General features: G+C 35.5%; 1 protein-coding gene and 1 pseudogene across 2 annotated transcripts in view; one reads left to right on the top strand and one right to left on the bottom strand.

Annotated features, from left to right (window-relative positions):
* Positions 1–22,026, bottom strand: part of LOC145268823 (uncharacterized) — a 212,281-nt gene that overhangs the window by 160,167 nt on the left and 30,088 nt on the right. For both annotated transcript variants that reach the window (XM_080124466.1, XM_080124465.1), the window contains exons 4-8: positions 20,070–20,177; positions 16,641–16,724; positions 6,975–7,061; positions 2,893–2,976; positions 1,621–1,713 (exon numbers count right to left, since the gene is read on the bottom strand). In XM_080124466.1, the coding sequence (XP_079980592.1) occupies positions 1,621–1,713; positions 2,893–2,976; positions 6,975–7,061; positions 16,641–16,724; positions 20,070–20,177 (456 nt within the window). The remainder of the gene's footprint in view (positions 1–1,620; positions 1,714–2,892; positions 2,977–6,974; positions 7,062–16,640; positions 16,725–20,069; positions 20,178–22,026) is intronic.
* Positions 21,371–21,487, top strand: LOC145268867 (5S ribosomal RNA; annotated as a pseudogene).

Genomic DNA, 22,026 nt, shown 5'->3' with positions numbered 1-22,026 from the left:
TTTTTTTTTTAATTCTTAGTATTTAATTTTCTTATACATTGTTCAGATATTCTTTAAGAATTTATTGTTCTTTTCTGTTCCTTCTCTCTTTTAATCCCATCAACCCCCTTCCCCATAAAATAATTTTTTTCATTTCTAATCTCAATATTTTCAAAGTCGGTGTAGTCTTTTTACCTTTACTTTTGTATAATGCCGACTTTTTGTCCTCTTCTGGCGAAAACTATTTAGCTTCGAAATTACATGGCCTAAAAAGGTTTCTCCCTTATTTCTCTTTCTGTATTGTATAAGGAGTTGTGCTTGAAGGCTATATCAATGCTGTTCGCGGGGAACACCATGGGCAAGTTAATATATAACAAAATAATGACAATATTAAAAGGAATGTTCAATAACATTACATTTATTTACTAACATAATGTGTCGTACAACATGGTAGGTGTTGATATCAGGGGAAGAAGAGATACTACTCTCGAAAATTAGGGACATCAACGTTAAATGACATAAATGACGTTAAACGATATGACAACATGAAACAATATAAATGACAATATTAAATGATATAAATGGCCATTTGATCCACAAATAATGAATTTTTGTTTTAAATTTTCAATATGCATCCAGTGTTACAGGTATCAAAAAAAAAAAAAATAAATAAATAAAAAAATACCAACTTTATGGGTGTTTGTTGTGTAGTTTTTGAGTTTCCATGTTCTTTTTTTTTTTTTTCAAAATTTTTTTCTTTTACTTTTTTTCATCTTTTTCTTCTGTGAGGAGGGGGGGGGTTGCATCCGACCAGATGTCGGACATTTACCCCCATTTTAGCAAATCCAACCAAGAGATCTTTTTAGGATTCTAGCCGTTCCTTTCAGTGCAATCGTTTGTATCTCACTCACACTTAGTTCACCGAGTATACTTGCTAAGTACTTTTGGTACAATTGAAACCTCTTTTAGATTCCAATTTCATTTCATGTCTTACATAAGTTCTTGATACTTTGTTATCTTTTCCCTCTCAGCTTTGTTAAGCCCTGTATCATTGGGTACACTGACCTCTATGATGGTTGCTTTTTTTTATTATTCGCTCTGTTCCAAATCACTATATCTGGTTTAACGGCTGGGTTTTCTAGATATGTACAAGTAGGAATTACATAGTTATAGTGAATGGTGTGGGTGTAATTCCCAACTGTTCGCTTGGGTATATGTTCTCTTTTTCTTTTAATTTCTTATCACTTTCTACATTCTACTGGATGGCAAACATTCTTCCATTAGTTTTGTTACTCCAACCGAGAACCGTCCCTTTAAGTGCTATTTGTTTGTATTTCTCTTGCACTTGGTTCACCGGATATATTCGCCGGATAATTTTTGAAATTCTATTTCATTAGCCAGGTTCCTCCTATAATGACTCGTATGATTGATACAGTCTTAAGATTCCAGTTTTCCATTTCAGGATTGGTTGCTATGTGTACAGCAAAATGAAATTTAGAGAAGTGAATCCTAAAAACAATTGAAGTCAGATTAAGCTGCACAAAGAAGTTAGATTAAGCTGCGCACAAAGAAGTCAGATTAAGCTGCACAAAGAAGTCAGATTAAGCTGCACAAAGAAAAAGAATGAAAGAAAATACTTACTCCATTTCGGAAGTTTATATTTATTGTCTTCTGCGAATCTATGACCTCGTTTACAAGAGTGATGTCATCCGCCAACACACCATGTGCCAAGTCCTGAAAAATAAATAAAAGTCGGTTATGCAAAAGTAATCTTTAAATTTAAATTTCCACTTCAAAACTATCTCGACTGAGCTTTAATCTATGGTTTCCCCACCAAAGCATTCACAACAAACACTCTTGATCCTGGATATGACCTTAAACTATATCCGATGGAGAGACCCCAGCTTGCAGGCTTTGGGGAGTGTGGAGCCACCCTTTAATTGCCATTGCTCCCAGGTCCACTCTGACCTGGAGTGGTAGTACCTGTTAGGGTGCCCACTATGGGTTAAATAGAGACTTAAAGAAACAAATATATTCTATTAAAAAAATTGTTCTTCAAAATCGGCATTAAATAACCTGAAAAGGGTTGATATGCTGTAAAACAAAAAACAAACAAACACTCATCTAGTTACAACCATTGTCAACAATTTCCTCTACATTCTATCTGTGTCTAAAACTAAACAAAAATTCCATGGGCAAAGTTTGTTTCCTAGAACTGCCTGTCTGTGGAACACGATACCACAGGACTACTTCCGGCTGACTATAACATGATTGTTTTCAAGTCCATCGTGAACGATATTTTTCCCCAATTTTCAACTGCTTAATAATAAATGTTTTTTTTTTTTTTTTTTTTTTTTTTTTTACAGCATATCAACCCATTTTGGGTCATTTGATGCAAACTCGAATTTTATAAAAGTTGAAAAAAAGTAAACAATTTCAACAAGTTTATATATATACCAGCGAGGGGTGCCCGGCGTTTCCCGGGTGTTTGGAGGTGTGTGTGAAACCTCCGGGGGGGGGGGGGTAAAATAAAAAAAAATGTTTTGGTAGGTAAGTATGAGGATCAAACCCGAACCGTTGAGGCAAAGTTGTAAATTAAAGTGTGAAAAAAAAAAAAAAAAGAGTGCAACGGTTTTAACCATTGGGCCACCGCAAGATACTTTATCATTATTTATCTGTTAACAATGACTGAATAATTCTTGCATTGATAAGCCTTCAAACACACCTTTTTATGCGATAAACAATGCTTCAAGCAAACTACGACATACTTCTTATAAGTTTATATAGTCTTGAAAGTTTGTAAACCTTTAAAATTATATGGAAGAAAAAAGACTTTTGCATATCCTAAGTTCTTCATTTGTAAATTCCCTTGCTTTTCAATGTCTTATATGTTTAGGGTATGTCAGTACTTACCATGGATGAATTAATCTCGCCCACTAAACGGTCCATGTTTTCGACACCATGCTCAATTGCCAATTGTACCAATGTCTTCCCATTCTGAAAATTAGAGAAAAAAAATTAAAACAAAAAAATAGGTTATAGTCAGTTATCATACTTCCAAACTTCCGGTGTGGCTGCTACCGGAAGCAGTGATGAGGCAAATTAGTTCCTTCACTTTTATTGTTCTTCAGTATTTCTATTGTGAAGTGATTTATTGAAATAAAATATAAAAGGAAAGATTGGAAAAACATACAATAAAAATTAATTAAATTATTCAGATAAAAATAACAATTAGTCTTTATTTGCACTTTTAATAACAAGATAAAAAAATAAGTTTTTATTTTATTTGAAATTTTATGAGATTAAGGAATGTTTCTGAAATAAGTTTTTTTGTAATTTTAAAAATTAAAGTTTTTTTTATTTGAATAAGTTTAATGAATATATGATTATGGAAGTATAAAAATGAAATTATTCAAATCAAATGAAATTATTGACATCAAAATTACAAAATCTCAAACAGCATAAAAGTTCTAACCCTTTCCCCGCCCTCATTGTCACATACATAATTAATAAAGTCTCTCTATACACAGTTTGCCCATTTTGATTGGCTGAGCTCTGACCATTCTAATAGTCTAGAATCCTATTCTCCCTCCATTAACGAATGATTACTAACATTGAAACATGGCGTCACAACATACAACTTTTGTTGTTAATGTATGATGCCACTTCTCTGGAGAAAAATAAGTATATATATATATATATATATATATATATATATATATATATATATATATAAAAGTAAACGTGTCTGTGTGTGTACATTTTCCCTACGCAATAACTATCAATTTTAAGTCTACAGACTCGAAATCTGATATATAGGGTACTGAGATTAGGGAAAATCCTTGTGATCGGTTTTCGGCCAGAAATTTGGCTGTTAAGGGGTCAAAGTTCAACGATTTGACCTTTGAGAACTCTACCAAATTCCTCCGATAACTTTGGGTCTAAACACTTGAAATTTTAGATATAGGTTCCTTGGACATGGATCTAACTTAATAACATGATTTGAGCCCAAAACAATAAATGTTAAGGAGTCATAATAGAGGTCAAAGTTTAAAAAATTGACCGTTTTTTTTTTTTTTTGTTTTTTTTTTACTCAACATACCCTCCAAACACCCGGGCAACGCCGGGCTAAAAAACCAGTATATATATATATATATATATATATATATATATATATATATATATATATATATATATATATTTCATATTTAAGGCGAACCGCATACTTGTTTAAGATAACATCTACATATGCTTTAGAACCTAACTCCTCAACCCTCTAACTCTACAAACTATTCCCTAACACCAACATGAAAATGAATGAATAAAGACACGGGTAAATTAGTAAATAAACAAATAGGAAAATAAATAAACTAACAAATTCGCACAGCTGTTGATTTTCGCTTTTGAATTAAGAATTCCTCTTTTGAAAATAAGTGTTGTGCCTGAAGAGGTCTCTTATTATTAGTAAACACTAGAAGACTGAAACATGCTCATGACTGCATAGCAAACAAATCACTGCTTATGTAAAGACAAACTGAAAATATTTCATATTTACATTTATTTTTTTACTTGCAGTTAATTTTTTTTTTTTATTTTGGCATTCACACATAAGTCTGTTGGTGTGTGTGTGTGTGTGTGTGTGTGTGTGTGTGTGTCTGACTGTGTGTGCATCTCCCTATTACTTTTTTTTTTTTGCAACGATTTATATCTACAATTATACAGGGTGTCACAAAAGAAACTGATGGTTAAAAAAAAAAAAAAAAAAAATCATAAGTTTCTTAATTTTTTCAGATCATCTAGAGTAACCCTTCCAAGGGTTATACTACCGAGGAGCAGATATTTATCATGGAGTCATATTTTCGGTTGAATGAGTCAATATCAGAAACTCAAAGAGAATTTTGACAAAACTTCAACACAAGAAATTCCCTACTCCCAATGCAATAAAAGCTATGGTTGCTTGATTTCATGAGCAAGGGTCTATATGTGACCTCCCTAAATCTGGTAGACCCCGTATGGCAAGAAGTGATGAGAATAATTTCTCGTGTCTGTGAGATAAATTGGCCACCCTGCTCGCCATATCTCACATGTGCAGATTTCTTCCTTTGGGGTTACCTCCAAGAGAGGGTGTACGCAAACAAACCAGCCACAATAAATGCCCTTAAAAACAATATAGAGGAGGAAATTAGGGCCATAAGTCCTGAAACATTAAGTGATGTGCTGGACAATGTCCTGCAGATATCACAAGAGTGTGAAAATGGTGGACATTTGAGTAACATCATTTTTTTCATAACTAAAATTAGACCTTGTGAAAAACATACCCTAGATTAAGTTGTGTAAATAAAATTAGAATGAGTAGACTATGATATCTTACTATATCTCAAAAAAATCACGGAGAGGCTCATCTACCTACATATGAAAATTGGAAAGCATAACTTAAATATTGAGGAAGTTAATCAAATTTAAAATCCGTCAACTTCTTTTGGGACACCATGTGTGTGTGTGTGTGTGTGTGTGTGTGTGTGTGTATATATATATATATATATATATATATATATATATACATACATACATACATACATACACACACACGCACAAGGTAAATAATCTTTGTAATCTTCAAAATACATGAATAAGAACTTACTCCCTCTGCATCACCAGGGCTCGTATCCAAGCCCTGAAACATTAAGTGATGTGCTGGACAATGCCCTGCAGAGAGCAGAAGAGTGTGAAAATGAAAATGGTGGACATTTGAGTAACATCATTTTTCATAACTAAAATTAGACCTTGTGAAAAACATACCCTAGATTAAGTTGTGTAAATAAAATTAGAATAAGTAGACTATAATATCTTACTATATCTTAAAAAAATCACAGAGAGACTCATCTAGCTACATATGAAAATTGGTAAGCATAACTAAATATTGAAGAAGTTAATAAAATTTAAAATCTGTCACCTTGTGGGACACCCTGTATATACACACACACAGTAAATAATTATCTTACTGTGAAAATTCTATTGTGGGTAAGTTGATAGCATGTTTTTTTTGTTTTTTTTGCATGATGTGGTCTATAGGTCCAAACCCTGCACGTAAATTTCTTAATGTTTATTTTTCGTTAACTGGAAAGAAGTTTATACAAAATAATTTTATAAAAAGAAACAGTAGGTTCTCTAGAGTGCAATGCAGAATAACATATTTTAGACTAAGTTACTGCATGGAGGTATGTGAAGCTTCCTCCCGGGCGATTTCACGGATTTCGATGACAATAAAAATATAGGAGTGTGAAATATTCATTGATCATCATTCGATCCTGGACACTGTCGAGTTTCCCTGCTAGTTATTTATAACACACTATATTTTTAGATAAATTTAAAATCTTTTACAATTTTTATTATACAATATTTGCAAATGTGAGCTCATGAGAATGTAAGAAAAATACATTTTTGCCTTTGCCATTTCCACTAAGCCACAGCAACACGTGGCCGGGTACTGCTAGTATGCAATATTTTAGATGTAGGATGTTCTTACTTGCATCAGGAGGTCAGGTGGTGTGTCCATGATGCTATATTTTGGGATGCCTTCCCTTCGTCAGGTGTGTGTTCAACTTTCAAATATTTTTTTAATCAAAACTTACAGAGCCATAGCAATCAAACTTTTATAACCGATTATGGAAAAACTATCTGACCAATCAAATTCAAACATAATTCTAAAAGACATTCTTTGTTTGATTTTTAAAATCAAATTTGACCAAATTTCCAATAGCAAATTTCCACCCCTTCAATATAGAGGTTCCCAGAGGACAGAAAGCAGTCTACTATAATAACTTCTTTCCTCAAAACACTTGCCTTTGGATTTCCCTCTCTGTACCCTGAACTTTATAAAAAATATGCAGAAATTTAAATGTGATGCAAACAAACTTCTTGCTGCACAACTCCCCACTTGAGATGCCCCTAAACCACAGTAATCTATTATGTCAGTGGCAATAAAATAAACGTACCTTTTCGATGTCAGTTCTACACCACTGATTCACCAGGCGTCGGACGCTCAACAGATCATCGTTTTCAACAGCATTCCACATTCCAGGCTGCGGATTAAAAATTTCAAGAAATAAAAACATTGATTGAGACTTCAAAAGTACCTGAGAATCAAAAGTTTGAGACAGTTTAAATCAAGAAATATATATCTTCTCTCATATATAAATTTGGAATTAAATTAAAAATTTACAAATTTATAATTCGACAAGGAATATAAACATTTTTTACTTTTTCCTTATTCCATGGAGTTTCAATAAACGGCTCATATCATCAAAAGAAATGTAGTTAGCAAAATAATATTTATACGTAGTCTATAAATTTTGCTGATTAGCTGAAAACTAAAGTTTGCATGAAAGCTTATATTAGGCCAAGATTAAAAAAAGATATTCCAAGATGAAGTCAGGCTCAATGAAGAAAAGTAGAGGCATGGTAGGATAATCCAAAACAAATAAAGAATTTTTTGATGTTCATATGTGTGTTTGTATATATATATATATATATATATATATATATGTATATTATATGTATTGAAAACATTGCCAGGGCCGCTGCGAAAAAGGTAGGCTCTCTCTACCGTGCTAGAAAACTACTGACACCTGAAAGTATCCTGTACCTCTATAAGGCCACCATTCGCCCATGTATGGACTATTGTTGTCACATTTGGGCTGGTGCATCTGCTGCTAGTCTCTCGCTCCTAGACAAGGTTCAAAAGAGAGTCGCCAACCTGATAGGCCCTGAACTGGCATCCAAGCTTCAGCCTCTGTCCCATCGACGAAACGTTGCATCCCTCTGCCTGTTCTATAAGTATTTTAATGGTGAATGCTCTGACAAACTGCAGACACTTGTGCCCCCTCGACGTAGACACCCTCGACAAACCCGACAGGCAGCTAAATCGCACCCCCACACAATAGAGATCCCTAGGTGTAAAAGATTTTTCTACTCCAGTAGTTTCTTCCCCAGAGCCGCTAGACTCTGGAATTCCATTCCAGGTCCCTACTTCCCTAACTGTACTGACATGCAGAAGTTCAAGTGTAACGTGAACTGACATCTTGCTGCCCAAATCCCAACAGTGCCCCAGTAGTTGCTGCCCCTGATAGTACCTATTTACTATGCCTCCCCACGGGACAGAGTTAGACACCAGGGTCGTTTTTTAACGTGGAGAAAAGGTACAAAAATAAAAATTGTCTCAGTCGTGAAGGATTTCTCCTCCACCGAAAGAGAACAAGAAATAGAAGTGCAGCATCTGAAGAACAGATACTACACTTTGATCTTGTCCCGAAGGAGCCCCCTACACCAAAGTGGCAATTTGCCTTGTTTGGGGTGAAAATGTAATAAAAAAAAAAAATTAAAAATAAAAAATAAAAAAAATGCATATAATATAGTCCAAAATAGTATGTGATGGGTAAAATAAACCCCAACAAACTTGTGGTAACAAAAAAATTTGATGAAACACTAATCTTCTATATATAGAAAAGACAAAACGGCCGCGCGCATTTTTGTATCTCCAACCAAGGTTTTTTTCGCTGGGGTTCTCGGGGGGGGGGGCATTATTCTTTAGAAATTTTTATATACTTTCCAGATCATAATATCTACAATTTGCGAAGGGGCGTCGTATCTACATATATTTAGATCGACTTCTATAAAATTCACGATATTCCTTCCTCTCGCGTGTTTGTTCAGCTTTTTTGTATAAAAGCGAAGCTGAATCGAAAGCGAAGCCAGTTTCCAGACCTTTCGTGCCGGGACGTCCAGAAAACAATCAGCTTTGATCAATCTGGGGGGAAATCCCTTATATCAGACAATTGCTATTCATTAGGACACTCCCTTTTTGTGGGTAGCTGGTTTCTCCAACATTGTGGGGAACCAAACAAATAAATGAAACGGTGGAAAGCTGAACTGGCTTCCTGCCAACATTCGTTTCTGCAAGTCAACTTTTTGGTTGACATCACTAAATTTGAACGCTTTTCACTTCCTATGGCCTCGTAGCATACCCGTAACAGGTCACGTTTTCTTTCACTTTCTTTTCTGCCTTCAGGTTCGTCATGGGTTCTTTCTAAGCGAAACTGGAATAGGGCCGACCACTTCCCTAGATGAGTTCATAATTAATGGATACTCTAACTTAGCATCTAAATCTAACCTCCAAGATCGCCATGGGCATGGAATATGTGCCTACATTAAAGATGGCTTCCCGTGTGGCAGGTATATCTCTAGAGAAGATCCTAATTTACCTTATATGTGCTTCCGGGTTGCACTTGCTTACACCACTGCATTTATATTTGCCCTCTACCGGCCCCATAACAGTGGAGTTACTATCTTTAAGAGTATATCTGAGAAAATAGACCACATCCTGTCTGCACATCCCTCGGCTAACATTCACATCTGTGGTGACTTCAACATCCATAACATGCAATGGCTGACCCACTAAAATAATACAGACGATGAGGGGAGGTTCTGTCATGATTTTGCCATTGCTTATGACCTCACTCAGATTGTTCACGAGCCCACCCGTGTACCCGATACTACAGGTCAGTATGCAAGCCTTCTAGACCTTTTTCTCTCCACTTTCCCTGAGCTATGTTCATATTCCGTTCTTTCTCTTCTGGGATCCTCCGACCATTCCGTTGTATCAGTTAAGATAAAAATGAAATGTAATAAGTCCCCAGACGTACCCCTCCACCGTACTGTATACCGATACTCCATGGCTGACTGGGATAGCTTCCGTACATACATATCTGATCTACCTCTGCATTCCATGTTTAAAAAGTATATAGTATCAGATAGGACCGAATGGTTAATTGTAGGCATTGACCAATTCATACCATCTAAAAAATTCCAACAAAAACCCAAGAGCCAGCCATGGTTCTCCCCAGAATGTGCTGCTGCCATCACGCACAGAAATCACTTTTTCCATAGCTACAAACGTAATAGATGCACTGAGACTAAAGCTGCTTTCAGGAACGCCAGCAACTACTGTAAAATAGTAATAAAAAATGCAAGAGAGCTATATGCTCAGTTCGTTAAATCCAAAGTAGCTGATCAGCGGCTTGGTTCCCACCAGTTTTGGCAAATAACAAATAGGATCCTGAACAGAAGTGTGCGTTCTATCCCAACCATTATCAATGGACCTGAGGTCATCTCGTCAGCATCAGACAAGGCCAAACTATTTGCCAAGAACTTTGCAGCTTATTCTACCCTATGCGATGAAGGCCATCAACTCCCCATATTTCCTCCTATAACACAGAACACGCTAGGTAACATACAAATATCCGTGCATGAGGTCGCCAAGCGAATCAAGAACCTTGATTCCAGTAAAGCAACTGGCCCTGACAGCATCCCAATTATAGTATTAAAAAAGCTTCAACCAGAACTTGCTCCCATACTTACGAAACTGCTTAAGCGTTGCCTCAAGGAGAAGTGCTTTCCAACACCCTGGAAAACCTCATCAGTATGTCCTGTATTTAAGAATTCAGGTGATAAGTCATCTCCCTCTCAGTACAAACCAATAAGTCTCCAGTGTGTCATGAGTAAGTTGCTGGAATCCACATTAAATAGAGAAATAGTCAACCACCTCAGCAGAAATAATCTTCTTAGTGACACACAATATGGTTTCCGTTTTGCAAGATCTACTGCAGATGTGTTAACGGTTATATCTCATAGGATTAGTGAATCTCTTGACAAAGGCTTCCTTTCTAGGGCAATTGTTCTTGACATATCAAAGGCCTTCCACAAGGTATGGCATAAAGGCCTACTTCACAATATTTCCAGCTACGGTATAACTAGAAATGTTTTCTCAATCATTAAATCATTTTTCTCTGATAGGCTCATAAGAGTAGTGGTCGATAGACAAAAATCAGAGGCCTGCAATATTAATGCTGGAGTCCCCCAGGGGTCCATCCTGGGCCCAACTCTCTTTCTGATCTACATCAATGATCTCCCTAAACACATACTTAAATCATTCGTTGATATCTATGCTAATGACACGACCATCTACGGCAACACATCAAAGGCTGTAAATGACAAAGTTCTCTCTGATTCTCTCTCCTCTGATCTCGAGCGCGTGGTTCAGTGGGGGAAGACGTGGCTGGTTACCTTTAATGCATCTAAAACTAAGCTCCTATCTTTACATCATCAACGCTCTGATCCCCATCTGGCATCAATTGAAATGGATGGCTCTTGTCTTGGGGAGGCTCCATGTTTTAACAAGCTTCTGGTTTTGACCTTTACTCCTGATCTGAAATGGAACACGTACATCAAGTCTGTTGCCAAGGTCGCTGGAAAAATGGTAGGATCCTTCTACCACTCCAGTAGATATCTCACTGCTGATGCAATTCTCTATGTATATAAAAGCCAAGTACGTCTAAGGATGGAGTACTGCTGCCACATTTGGGCAGGAGCTGCTAAAAACAGCCTATCCTGCCTTGACAGAGTACAAAATAGACTTCGTAGCTTAGTGGGGATGCTCTTTTCTCTTCCCTGCAACCTCTCTTCCAGAGAAGAGATGTTGCAAGCCTATCTTTGTTTTATCATTTCCATGGCAGGTACTCGTCTGAGCTCCAATCTCTGGTCCCCCCCTCGCCAATCTTTTACGAAAAACACCCCTCTAGCTGAAACCACTGTCAAAAATTTTCCCCACTCTTTATCTGTGCCTAAATCAAAACGTAGATTTGATGAACAAAGCTTCTTTCTTAGAACTGCACACCTGTGGAACTGTTCCGTCTGCCTGCTTCCCACCTGACTACAAACTGGATATCTTCAACTTCAACATAAACAAATTCTTGATGTCAGCCCCCTTAAGTAGACACTTTATTAAATCTCCACACTAACGTACTGTACATGCAATAACCCTTATCCCTGAGTGGCTCCTGGGCCTTGATAAGTGGTGACCACCTTGTAAAAAAAAGAGCTTGATAAGGAAACAATCATGCAAGCAAGGCAGACCCTTTTATTTTTTAAGGATAAAGCATGGATCAAAAAATCAAACCCCGAAGACCCCTTTGATGTCGCGATGGGAGCGTATGACAGTGCAGACATCTGCGATCTGGTTGGACTTTTCCTACAAAATACCATGAAAAATAAATTCCCAGACCACTTTTTGGGGTTATATAGAGAAGATGGACTTTGCCTATTGCATGACTACAATGGATGTGCACTAGACAGGCTTAGGAAAGACCTAACTGAATTTTTCAAGAAGTTAGGCTTTAAAATAATACAGACAAATTTAGATAAAGTAGATTTTTTAGATGCAACTCTAGATCTCAAGAAAATACATAAACCCTTCCACAAACTGAATGAAAAACTTGTGTACATAAATAAGGGTTCATGCCACCCACCCACAGTGTTTAAGAATATGGTAGCAAACATTAGCCAAAGAATTTCATGACTTTCTTCGAACACTGAAGTGTTTGAACAAGCAGCACCATATTATAACGAAGCACTATATAAAAGTGGGTTCAGAGAAAATATAAAATTTCAACAAACCCAGGATAATAGAGAAAATAAAAAGCGAAAGAGGAGACGGAAGATAATCTGGTTCTTACCTCCGTTCTCATTGAACACTAAAACTAAAGTAGGACATTTTTTTCTTAGTCTGCGATACAAGTATTTTCCAAAAAAACACAAACTGCATAAATTTTTTAATAGAAACATTGTGAAAGTTAGTTACTCAACAGCTCCATCAATTAAGTCAATCATATCTAAAGAACCAAGAAAGATAGATAACGCAGGCTGCTCTTGCAGGACCAAAAATAGTTGCCCATTGGAGGGCAATTGTAAAGCTGAATCCCTTGTTTATGAGGCCACAATAATGGACCAATCTACAAACATACCGGGAAAATATATAGGTATGACAAAAGGCCAATTTAAACAAAGATACTATGCGCATATGAGCTCATTTAGAGCTAAAGCAAGGTTGAATACAGCATTAGCTACCCGATAAAATGGAGAAAAATAGAACACAAACCAGCATAAGCCCTGGAATTAAGTCAATGCTCGCTCTGTAATGCAGAAAAATACTACATCCTCCGGGCAATTCATGACTCAAAAATAAAATATTTAAATGTGAGGAGTGAATCTTTGAAAAATTGCATACACAGAAGGAAGGCGCTCCTAATAAATTGGGTCGATGAAAAGGACAAAACTTAGATTTTGATTACACACACACACATATATATATGTACATATATATAGGTAATAAAAAAAAAGGAAACTTGTAAATACTAAAATGGTTTTAGTCGGTAAACTTGGATTTTAATCGTAATTGTATTATAGACTTTAAATTAATGTATTATATATACATTTTTAAAAATCATACTTCATAAATGTAATTTACAATTTGTTTCGAATTTAAAACTATAGGAAAAATATAATATAGTGTTAATATACTAGGAAAATCCCTTAGGCTCACTTCCCCAAACCTTGAAAGATTTGGAATTTTTTAAAGAAATTTTTAAACATTATTGCATATAATTAAACGAAATTTAAGTTTTTAACCGGTATCAATATAAATTTTAAGGTTTTTATATATTTAAAAAAAAATTAGATTTTTAAATTAAATTGGTTTCAAATTAAAATCGATTTATATATTGAAAAAAAATTTTTTTATATATAAAATAAATTATCAAATCGAAATTTGATTTTTGATTTAAATAATTCAAATTTTCTAGTTAATGAAATTATCACCATCCGCCAAAAATACGGGGGAGGGGGGGATTTAACAAAACAAGAGTTAAATGTGAACTCATGAGGTATATATATTTCACACTTCCGGTTATAAAATAGACGAATATTGGCTGCAGAGAGCTTGATAAGGATATCTTAAACGGTCCTAATTATCGGGCTTGAAACGGATGGTACCAATGACTTGTCTCATCTAACAACTTTCTGTACACAAAATATATATATATATATACACACACACACACACACACACACACACACTAGCAGGCCGCCTGGCATTGCCCGGTCGTAAAATGTGCTTAAATATGATATTTTAATTAATGCAGATTTTGTATTTATTATTATGTTATATTGAATCCAATATAGAGTAATGATTTAAAAAGTTTTTCAAAAATGACTCGTGTGCCACGACCAAGAATCGAAACCAAAACGTTTAGCTTACAATTTACTTCTCCCTTTGATGTTAATGATTGTACTCTGAAGACGTCTTTACTGCAAAGCTTAAAATTAAAACATGAACCAATAACTATTGTCACGCATGCATATTCATAATGCCGTCGTTCAACCTTCACCTGGTAAATTTCATTTTTTTTTTTAATTTTCACACTTTTGCACAGATTGTCTCCAGCTAAAACCCAAATATAAAGTTTTGCATGAGTTCAAAAGATCCTATATATGAAGTTTTCATGTCTATAGACAAAAAAACTGACAGAGGAGTTTGGTAGGCAAAATTTTTTAAACAGATATATATACCCATACATAAATATATATAGAAAGAGGTTTGTGTTTAGTATAAGCTTTTTACGCAAATATTATGCAAGTATAAATCATGTAGAATATCTGTATAAATATAATTACACGTAATAGTTAACTAATCACCCCATAAGAAAACCGAAAAAAATAATAGAGAATTAAAATGAATGTTTAAAAGAATATGCAAATTAGTTAGATCTTTTGCAAATGAATACAATTCAACGACCTATATATAACAAAGTTGTATTTTCTTTTAAATAAATAGAGAACAAGTGAAGTGTGCATGGTCCCTGGTGAGTGCGCAGTGAATGAGGCATAAAAAAATTACCAAGTTCAGCCCCTCCCCCCCATTTAGCCCCAAAAGTCAGCAGGGACGTCAAATCCTGGTGAAAATAAGCAAATGGTGCAGTTTCAGGCCTTAACATATGAAAATTTGAGTTCTGCACCATGCAAAAAAAGAAATGACTAGATCCATCATTTGACCCTGCCCCCCTCTTCGCATTTAGCCCCAAAAGTCCCCAAGGCCTTAACATATTTAAATTTGAGTTCAGCACCATGCAAAACTGCTAAATAGACATACACAGAAAATTTTGAATAAATATGGTAAAATTGTACCAAAAATGGAGTGTTTTTATTAAACCTAAAAGAGCCCCTGGGGTACACCCAAGAGTTATCACGAAGTATAGACAAACAAAATTATATAGTAATCAGTTATTTACAACTTTTCAGAAAGCTTTATAAAAATCCAGGACATCAATTTTTTTTAATAAAGCACAAAAGTGTCAATTTTAGCCATTTTAACCTGAAAAGCACCTGGGGGCGGGGGGGGGGGGCAGAGTTTTCTCGGAAAATATGTTCTGTTACTTTTACTCATATCATGTTTAATGTTTGTTCAAAATTTTTAAAAAATCAAAGGTGTAGTTATTGAGAAAAGTGCGAACGGACAAAGGTAAATTTACAGGTCCACCCTCCTTTTGTCGGGGGAATCAAAAAGGTTTTTAATATGAATATCAATACACACAAAAAAATAAATAAATAAAAACACAAATTTATAGGAGTAGAGATATATAAAAGAAAAAAAAAAGAAAATCAATTTTTTCCTTTTTTTTCTGAGACTTTCCACATTATAACAACCTATTCATAGAATAAGACTAAATGTGTCTTTTTTTTTTTTTTTTTTATCTCTTCATTTTATTTGTGGAGAAATAACATCTGGTTGACAATTGCCGTAAAGTTTGAATCAATGCAAATTGTTTGTTTAGTGTAAATTTTGAATAGAGAAACTTGGTAACATCTTTGAAAATATTATTTCACAAGTTTAATTTGAAAATTTAGAAAAACCAGATAATATATATATATTTTTTTATTCATTAATGATTAAAAGCATCCCCTCCGCATCCTTTTCGTCACTTCCCATACTAGGGTGCCTCAAATCAATTTGATCCATTTATATGGTACAACCAATGATGGAGTACTGTTCTACATCTGGGCAGGAGTTGCTAGAAGCAGCTTATCCTGCCTTGACAGAGTACAAAATAGACTTCATAGCTTAGTGGAGGATGCCCTTTTCTCTTCCTTGCAACCTCTTTCCCACAGAAGGAACGTTGCAAGCCTTAAATGTAGATTCCATGAACAAAACTTCTTTCTTAGAACTGCATGCCTGTGAAACTCTTCCGTTTGCCTGCTTTCCAGCTGACTACAATAAGGTTGTTTTCAAGTCCAACGTAAACAAATTCTTGATAAGCCATTCCCCTTAATTCAATTTATCAAATTTCCACTACTAATGATTCCTACGATATTGTCCCATTGACTACTATACACTCTTTAACCCTTATCCTCAAGTAGCCTCTGGGCCTTGATAAGTGGTGACTCCTTCGTAAAAAAAAAAAAAAAAAAAAAAAAAATATATATATATATTTCTATGTAAATATTTAATTCTAAACTAATTAACTGATCATTATGAATTTTGGAACACAACTGCTTGGTCTAAGGGTGGATAATGTAGGCTATGTTTAGTTTAATTTATTTTATGCAAAAGTGGCAAAGAGGGGGGTAGAAACCCCCATAAAAGTTTTTGGAACACAACTGCATAGTTGGAACTTACACCATGATTATATCATGATGACAAAACTATGGATGCCTATTCCTAAAAAGGCCACCAAATACACAAGGGTGGAAAATATGCGTATCAAATTACGTACCATATACTTCTCAAAAATCACTTTCACACTTTCTTGTAAGGAAGACTTATTTCTGGCCAGTTCATCAAGTACGTTGATGCCATCCTGGAAAAAGAAAGAAAAAGATAAATCAAATCTGCCGGGGATTCCTAAGAAAATAGTCCCTGCATATATCACGCAGGAAAATTTTCCAATCCACAATTGAGTGGCGAGAACATAACCCACATTCGCGATGGAGATCTTTTGTAGATGCCATCTCGAACGCCCATAAGTATATTATTTTTATTATACATGCGATGGTTAGTCAGGATTTTGAGAAGAAGGTCCCAATCCTAATGGAGGTCCATCGACGACATGTTACACTTCTACACCTCCAACCGTAACTGTCAGAAAGGCTTGTTCTCTTTGCAAGTACACAATCCTTGCCAAAATGTAAACACCTTTTCTCTTCTGCCAACAATTTCCGTTGCTGGCAAAAGTTTAGTGCAGCCTCTGGGGTCTGGAGCTGGTCCGCAAGGTTTGTAATATTCATTATTTCGTCAGTTATCTTTTTAAAACAAATTTTTTTTAAAACTCTCTTCAAATAAGCGTTTCTTGAGTTGTGACACTCTTCCAATTGATAGCGAAATTCTCGTCTGCTTAATCGGCAACGCTCGTTTTATATCCGGCTGTTGACGTCATGCGTCGGACAAAGCCGAACAAATGCTGAGTTACGTCTGGTTCGTTAAATGCACAAGTACCAAATAAATTATTGTTACAAGTCTGGAATTCAACCTAATTAAAAAAACAAAAATACAGAAAAATCTTAATGATGTACATATCTGTCACAAAATGAAAATGTCAAGTTCCAAAAATCATGTAAATTGATCAAGTAGTTTTTCTTTTTACCAAGAAAATCAAATTTTATGATGAAGTGAGACGGGTTTTGAGCAACCACATTCAATAAAGAAGATAATTCAAACTACAGGGATTTTAAAATCAGTTTTATAATGGCTACAATATATTGAAATTGAAAAAAAAAAAAAAAACAATAAAAAGCTTGATCAACTTATGTTTTAGACATTTTCGTTCTGTGACATGTGCCAGGCCATAAAATACACTTAAATATGATTTTTTAATTTGTCCAGCGTTTTAGAAGGTTATATAGGGCATTATGCCCATAAGTTTCTTTCATTTCATCAAAAATCTCCTGTGGTATGCGTCCTTTCAAATACAAAAACCGGATCACTGCTTGACATTCAACAGGCTCTATTTCACACCTGACTCAGTTCAAACACCTGTAAAACAAAAACCACAATTAATTCAGAGCTGTAATTTGCCACATAACCCGTAGAGATATAAATCATTGCACATGCAATGATTTATATCTCTACGCTAGATCAGATAACTGGAAATGGGTCAGGGGCATTACTTATTACACACCCTTCGTAAAATGAATGTACAAAATCTATAACGATTTTTTTAAATTTTGACCCCTTAAAGACTATTTTAACCGGATAATGACCCATAAAAGAACAGTTCATTCACAAGAAACACTCGTCTAGTAGAAAACACTATCAATAATTCCCCCCACTCTTTATCAGTGCCTAAACCTAAATGTAGATTCCATGAACAAAGCTTCTTTCTTAGAACTGCACGCCTATGGAATTGTCTTCCGTTTTCCTGCGTTCCAGCCGACTACAATATGGTTGTTTTTAAGTCTATGGAGACAGACAGACATAGTGAGTTATATATATATATATAGATTACATAATTTTGTAATATTGATTTTTCAGGTTTTCTTTCAAACAAAAAAGCTCTTTAAACGAAAGTGCTATATGCAAGGGTTGTTTCAAAAGTAGCACCTCCGATGTTTTAACGTTAAAAACGAAAAGCTACGAAGACGGAAGTGGTAGCATTAAAACGAACAACCTTTTGTACTTTTGATGCAATTCTCTATCTATATAAAAGCCAAGTACGTCCAAGGATGGAATACTGCTGCCATATCTGGGCAGGAGTTGCTAAAAACAGCCTATCCTGCCTTGACAGAGTACAAAATAGACTTCGTGGCTTAGTGGGGGATGCCCTTTTCTCTACCCTGCAACCTCTCTCCCACAGAAGAGACGTTGCGAGCCTATCCTTATTTTATCGTTATTTCCATGGCAGGTGCTCGTCTGAACTCCAATCTCTGGTGCCCCCTTCGCCAATCTTTCACGAGAAACACCCATCTAGCTGAATCCACTGTGAAAAATTTCCCCCACTCTTTATCTGTGCCTAAATCAAAATGTGGATTCCATGAACAAAACTTTTTTCTTAGAACTGCATGCCTGTGGAACTCTGTTCCGTCTGCCTGCTTCCCACCTGACTACAACTTGGATGTCTTCAAGTCCAACGTTAACAAATTCCTAATGAACCGCCCCCTTAAGTAAACACTTCATCAAATCTCCACACTAACGTGCTGTACTTGCAATAACCCTTATCCCTGAGTGGCTTCCGGGCCTTGATAAGTGGCGCCCCTCGTGTAAAAAAAAAAATTTCAGAGTTTATTTTTCTACATAGTCACCACCATTCTCAATGCACTTTTGCCAGCCTCTTTTGATGCCTCAGTTAAAGTCTGGAATGTACTTCGCCACTCACATCTCTCATCACTCTGAAATGAACAAACTCATCTCCTAACATCAACAGACGCCAGTGAATGTTGATCGGTTCAATTCTTTTCTGTGTGGAAGAATTCAATGATGCATCTCTGCCTCTGATATATGTCCATGACAGGGATTGCTTTCTTAGTCTCACACAGTCAATATCTGTAACAGAGAGATGAAATTTTCAGGTCATGAATGCATAAGTTCAATCATCATAACGATGCAACTTGCAATCTGTTTTGATCAATTTCGAATCAAAAAAAAAAAAAAAAAAAAAAAAGGAGGCATTACTTTTGGGATGCTCCTCGTACATTTAAAAAGCCAATAAGGAGAACAGTATAAAAAGATGATAAAATTTGATTTAGGAACAATTTATTTTAAAATGGGTAAAGTCAGATTTTTTTTTTTTTTTTTTTTTAATTTGAAAAGCAAAACATAAAACATCACTCACCATCTTTCTTGATCGTACAATCTTATATTTGTAACATGTGTGAAAGGTGATAACGTACATACTAAAATGAAATGAAACTAAACTGAGTTATAGCACGACTCAAACAGCTTCTTCTCTTCAAACTGCTAGACTTTGGAATTCCCTCCCAGGTTCCTGCTCCTGACTGTGCTGACATGCAGAAGTTCAAGTGTAAGGTGAACAGACATCCCGCTGCTTAACTCCCTACATAGTATCCCTGTAAATTTGGTCCCTAGATCAAAGTGATACTGTAAGGTGAAATAACAGTAGAAAAAAAAAAAAAAAAAAAAAAAAAAAAAGCAACGACCAGATTTAGTTTGATCTTGGACAAAGAAATATAAACGCAAAAAAAAAACTTACATGATTAACTGCATAGACATCTGCATTGCAACGTAGAAGGGCTTCGACAAAACCCGCATCAATTTTGGCTGCTTTTTGAAAGTAGGTCAGCAACGCAATGGAACCATCCTGCAAGGAAAACAAGAAGGTTTGGATCATAATCATTATCATCATATACATCATTTCCTTCATAAAATAAACAAACATGGTTGACATTATCATATTCGTCTCTTTTTTTTTTTTTTTCATAGAAATCACAAGGCATGAAACCACTTGATATAAGGATCTTAAAACAAAATAAATAAAAAAGCGAAGCATGCATGGTCCCATGTGAGTGCACAGTGAACGAGGCATAAAAAAAAAAAAATGACTAAGTTCAGCATCTGTCCCCACCTCACCCCCACCATTAAGCCCCAAAAGCCCCATGGGATGTCAAATCCTCGAGAAAATAAACAAACGGTGCAGTTTTAGGCCATAACATATGTAAATTGGAGTTTTGCACCATGCAAAAAAAAAGAAATGACTAAGTCCATCATTTGACCCCCACCCCCACCCTCCCTCATTTAGACCCCAAAGTCCCCAGGGCCTATATTTAAATTTGAGTGCAGCACTGTGTAAAATTGCTAAACAGACATACATTTTGGACAAATATGGTAAAATAGTTCCAAAAATGGAGTGTTTTTATTAGCTCTAGAAGAGCCCCTGGGGCACACCCAAAAGTTATCACGAAGTATAGACAAACAAAATTATATAGAAATCAGTTAGTTACAACTTTTCAGAAAGTTTTATAAAACTCCAAGGCATCATTTTTTTAATAAGCACAAAAGTATCAATTTTAGCCATTTTAACCTGAAAAGCACCCCTAGATGAGGGGGGGGGGCGAAGTTTCCTGGAAAATCCGTTCTGTTACTTTTTTACTCATCATGTTTAATGTTTGTGCAAAATTTCAAAATATTCCAAGGCACAGTTATTGAGAAAAGTGCGGACAGACGAATGGACAAGGGTGAATTTACAGGTCAACCCTCCTTTGTCGCGGAGACCAAAAAAAATTTTTTTTAATTCAAGATTGACAAACCAATAGTAAATATTAAATAGATTTTGACCAAGAAAACAAAAATTCTTTCCCCTTTGTCAGAAAGGTTGCTCGTAGAATATAAGGCCTAAAGGATAAAATAAGGGCCGCAATAGTTACGAGGTTGACGAAAGTATGCCCAAGCTACACTTCATGCACTCCAATATTATATTATTTACCCCGCCTTACGGTGTTATTTATAATGTTATTTGATTATATACATGTGTATTATATACTGTACTGTATTTTATTATACAGCATAATTGCATCGACACACCGGTTCTCATTAGATCACCGAAGTTAAGCAACGTTGAGCCTGGTTAGTACCAGATGGGTGACCATTTGGGAATTCTAGGCGCTGTATGTGCTCTCCGCTTATCTCAGCACTGGTTTCCAGTCATCTTGTACATACACTTCACTTGCCACTGGTATTTAACAATGTCGTCTCAGGAGAGGTGTGGTTGGAGATTGTACACCTTCTGCCACAAAAATTTCACGTGCACGCACCCCTTCGTGAGTATTCATAGTCTGCTAAAGACTGAAGGAGCCCTCTGTATTTTATTAGTAATATTTAATGCCTTATCCCGGGGTCCTGCTGTATATTTACAGACTGAATTTATAATCAGTCACTAATATATATATATATATATATATATATATATATATATATATATATATATATATACGATATAGTTATAAAGATAAAAATATAATCTTTATACAATAACCAATCAACATAAAAAAAGCTCTACATGGATGGGTGGAGCAAATAATATTAGAAACAACTGATGACAATTCAATGTTAAATAACATTGAGAAGGGGTTTGTCTATTGATAACCGCCTGAGGCGCCCTCACCGGGGAACGGCGACGGGGATGTCCAGGCACTTTTGCACTTTTTGCAGGT

Source organism: Euprymna scolopes, chromosome 44, assembly GCF_053919585.1.
Source record: "Euprymna scolopes isolate OS-2025 chromosome 44, ASM5391958v1, whole genome shotgun sequence".
Taxonomy (NCBI): domain Eukaryota; kingdom Metazoa; phylum Mollusca; class Cephalopoda; order Sepiida; family Sepiolidae; genus Euprymna; species Euprymna scolopes.
Note: the sequence above shows the minus strand (reverse complement) of the source record. Positions and strands in the feature narration are given on the sequence as shown.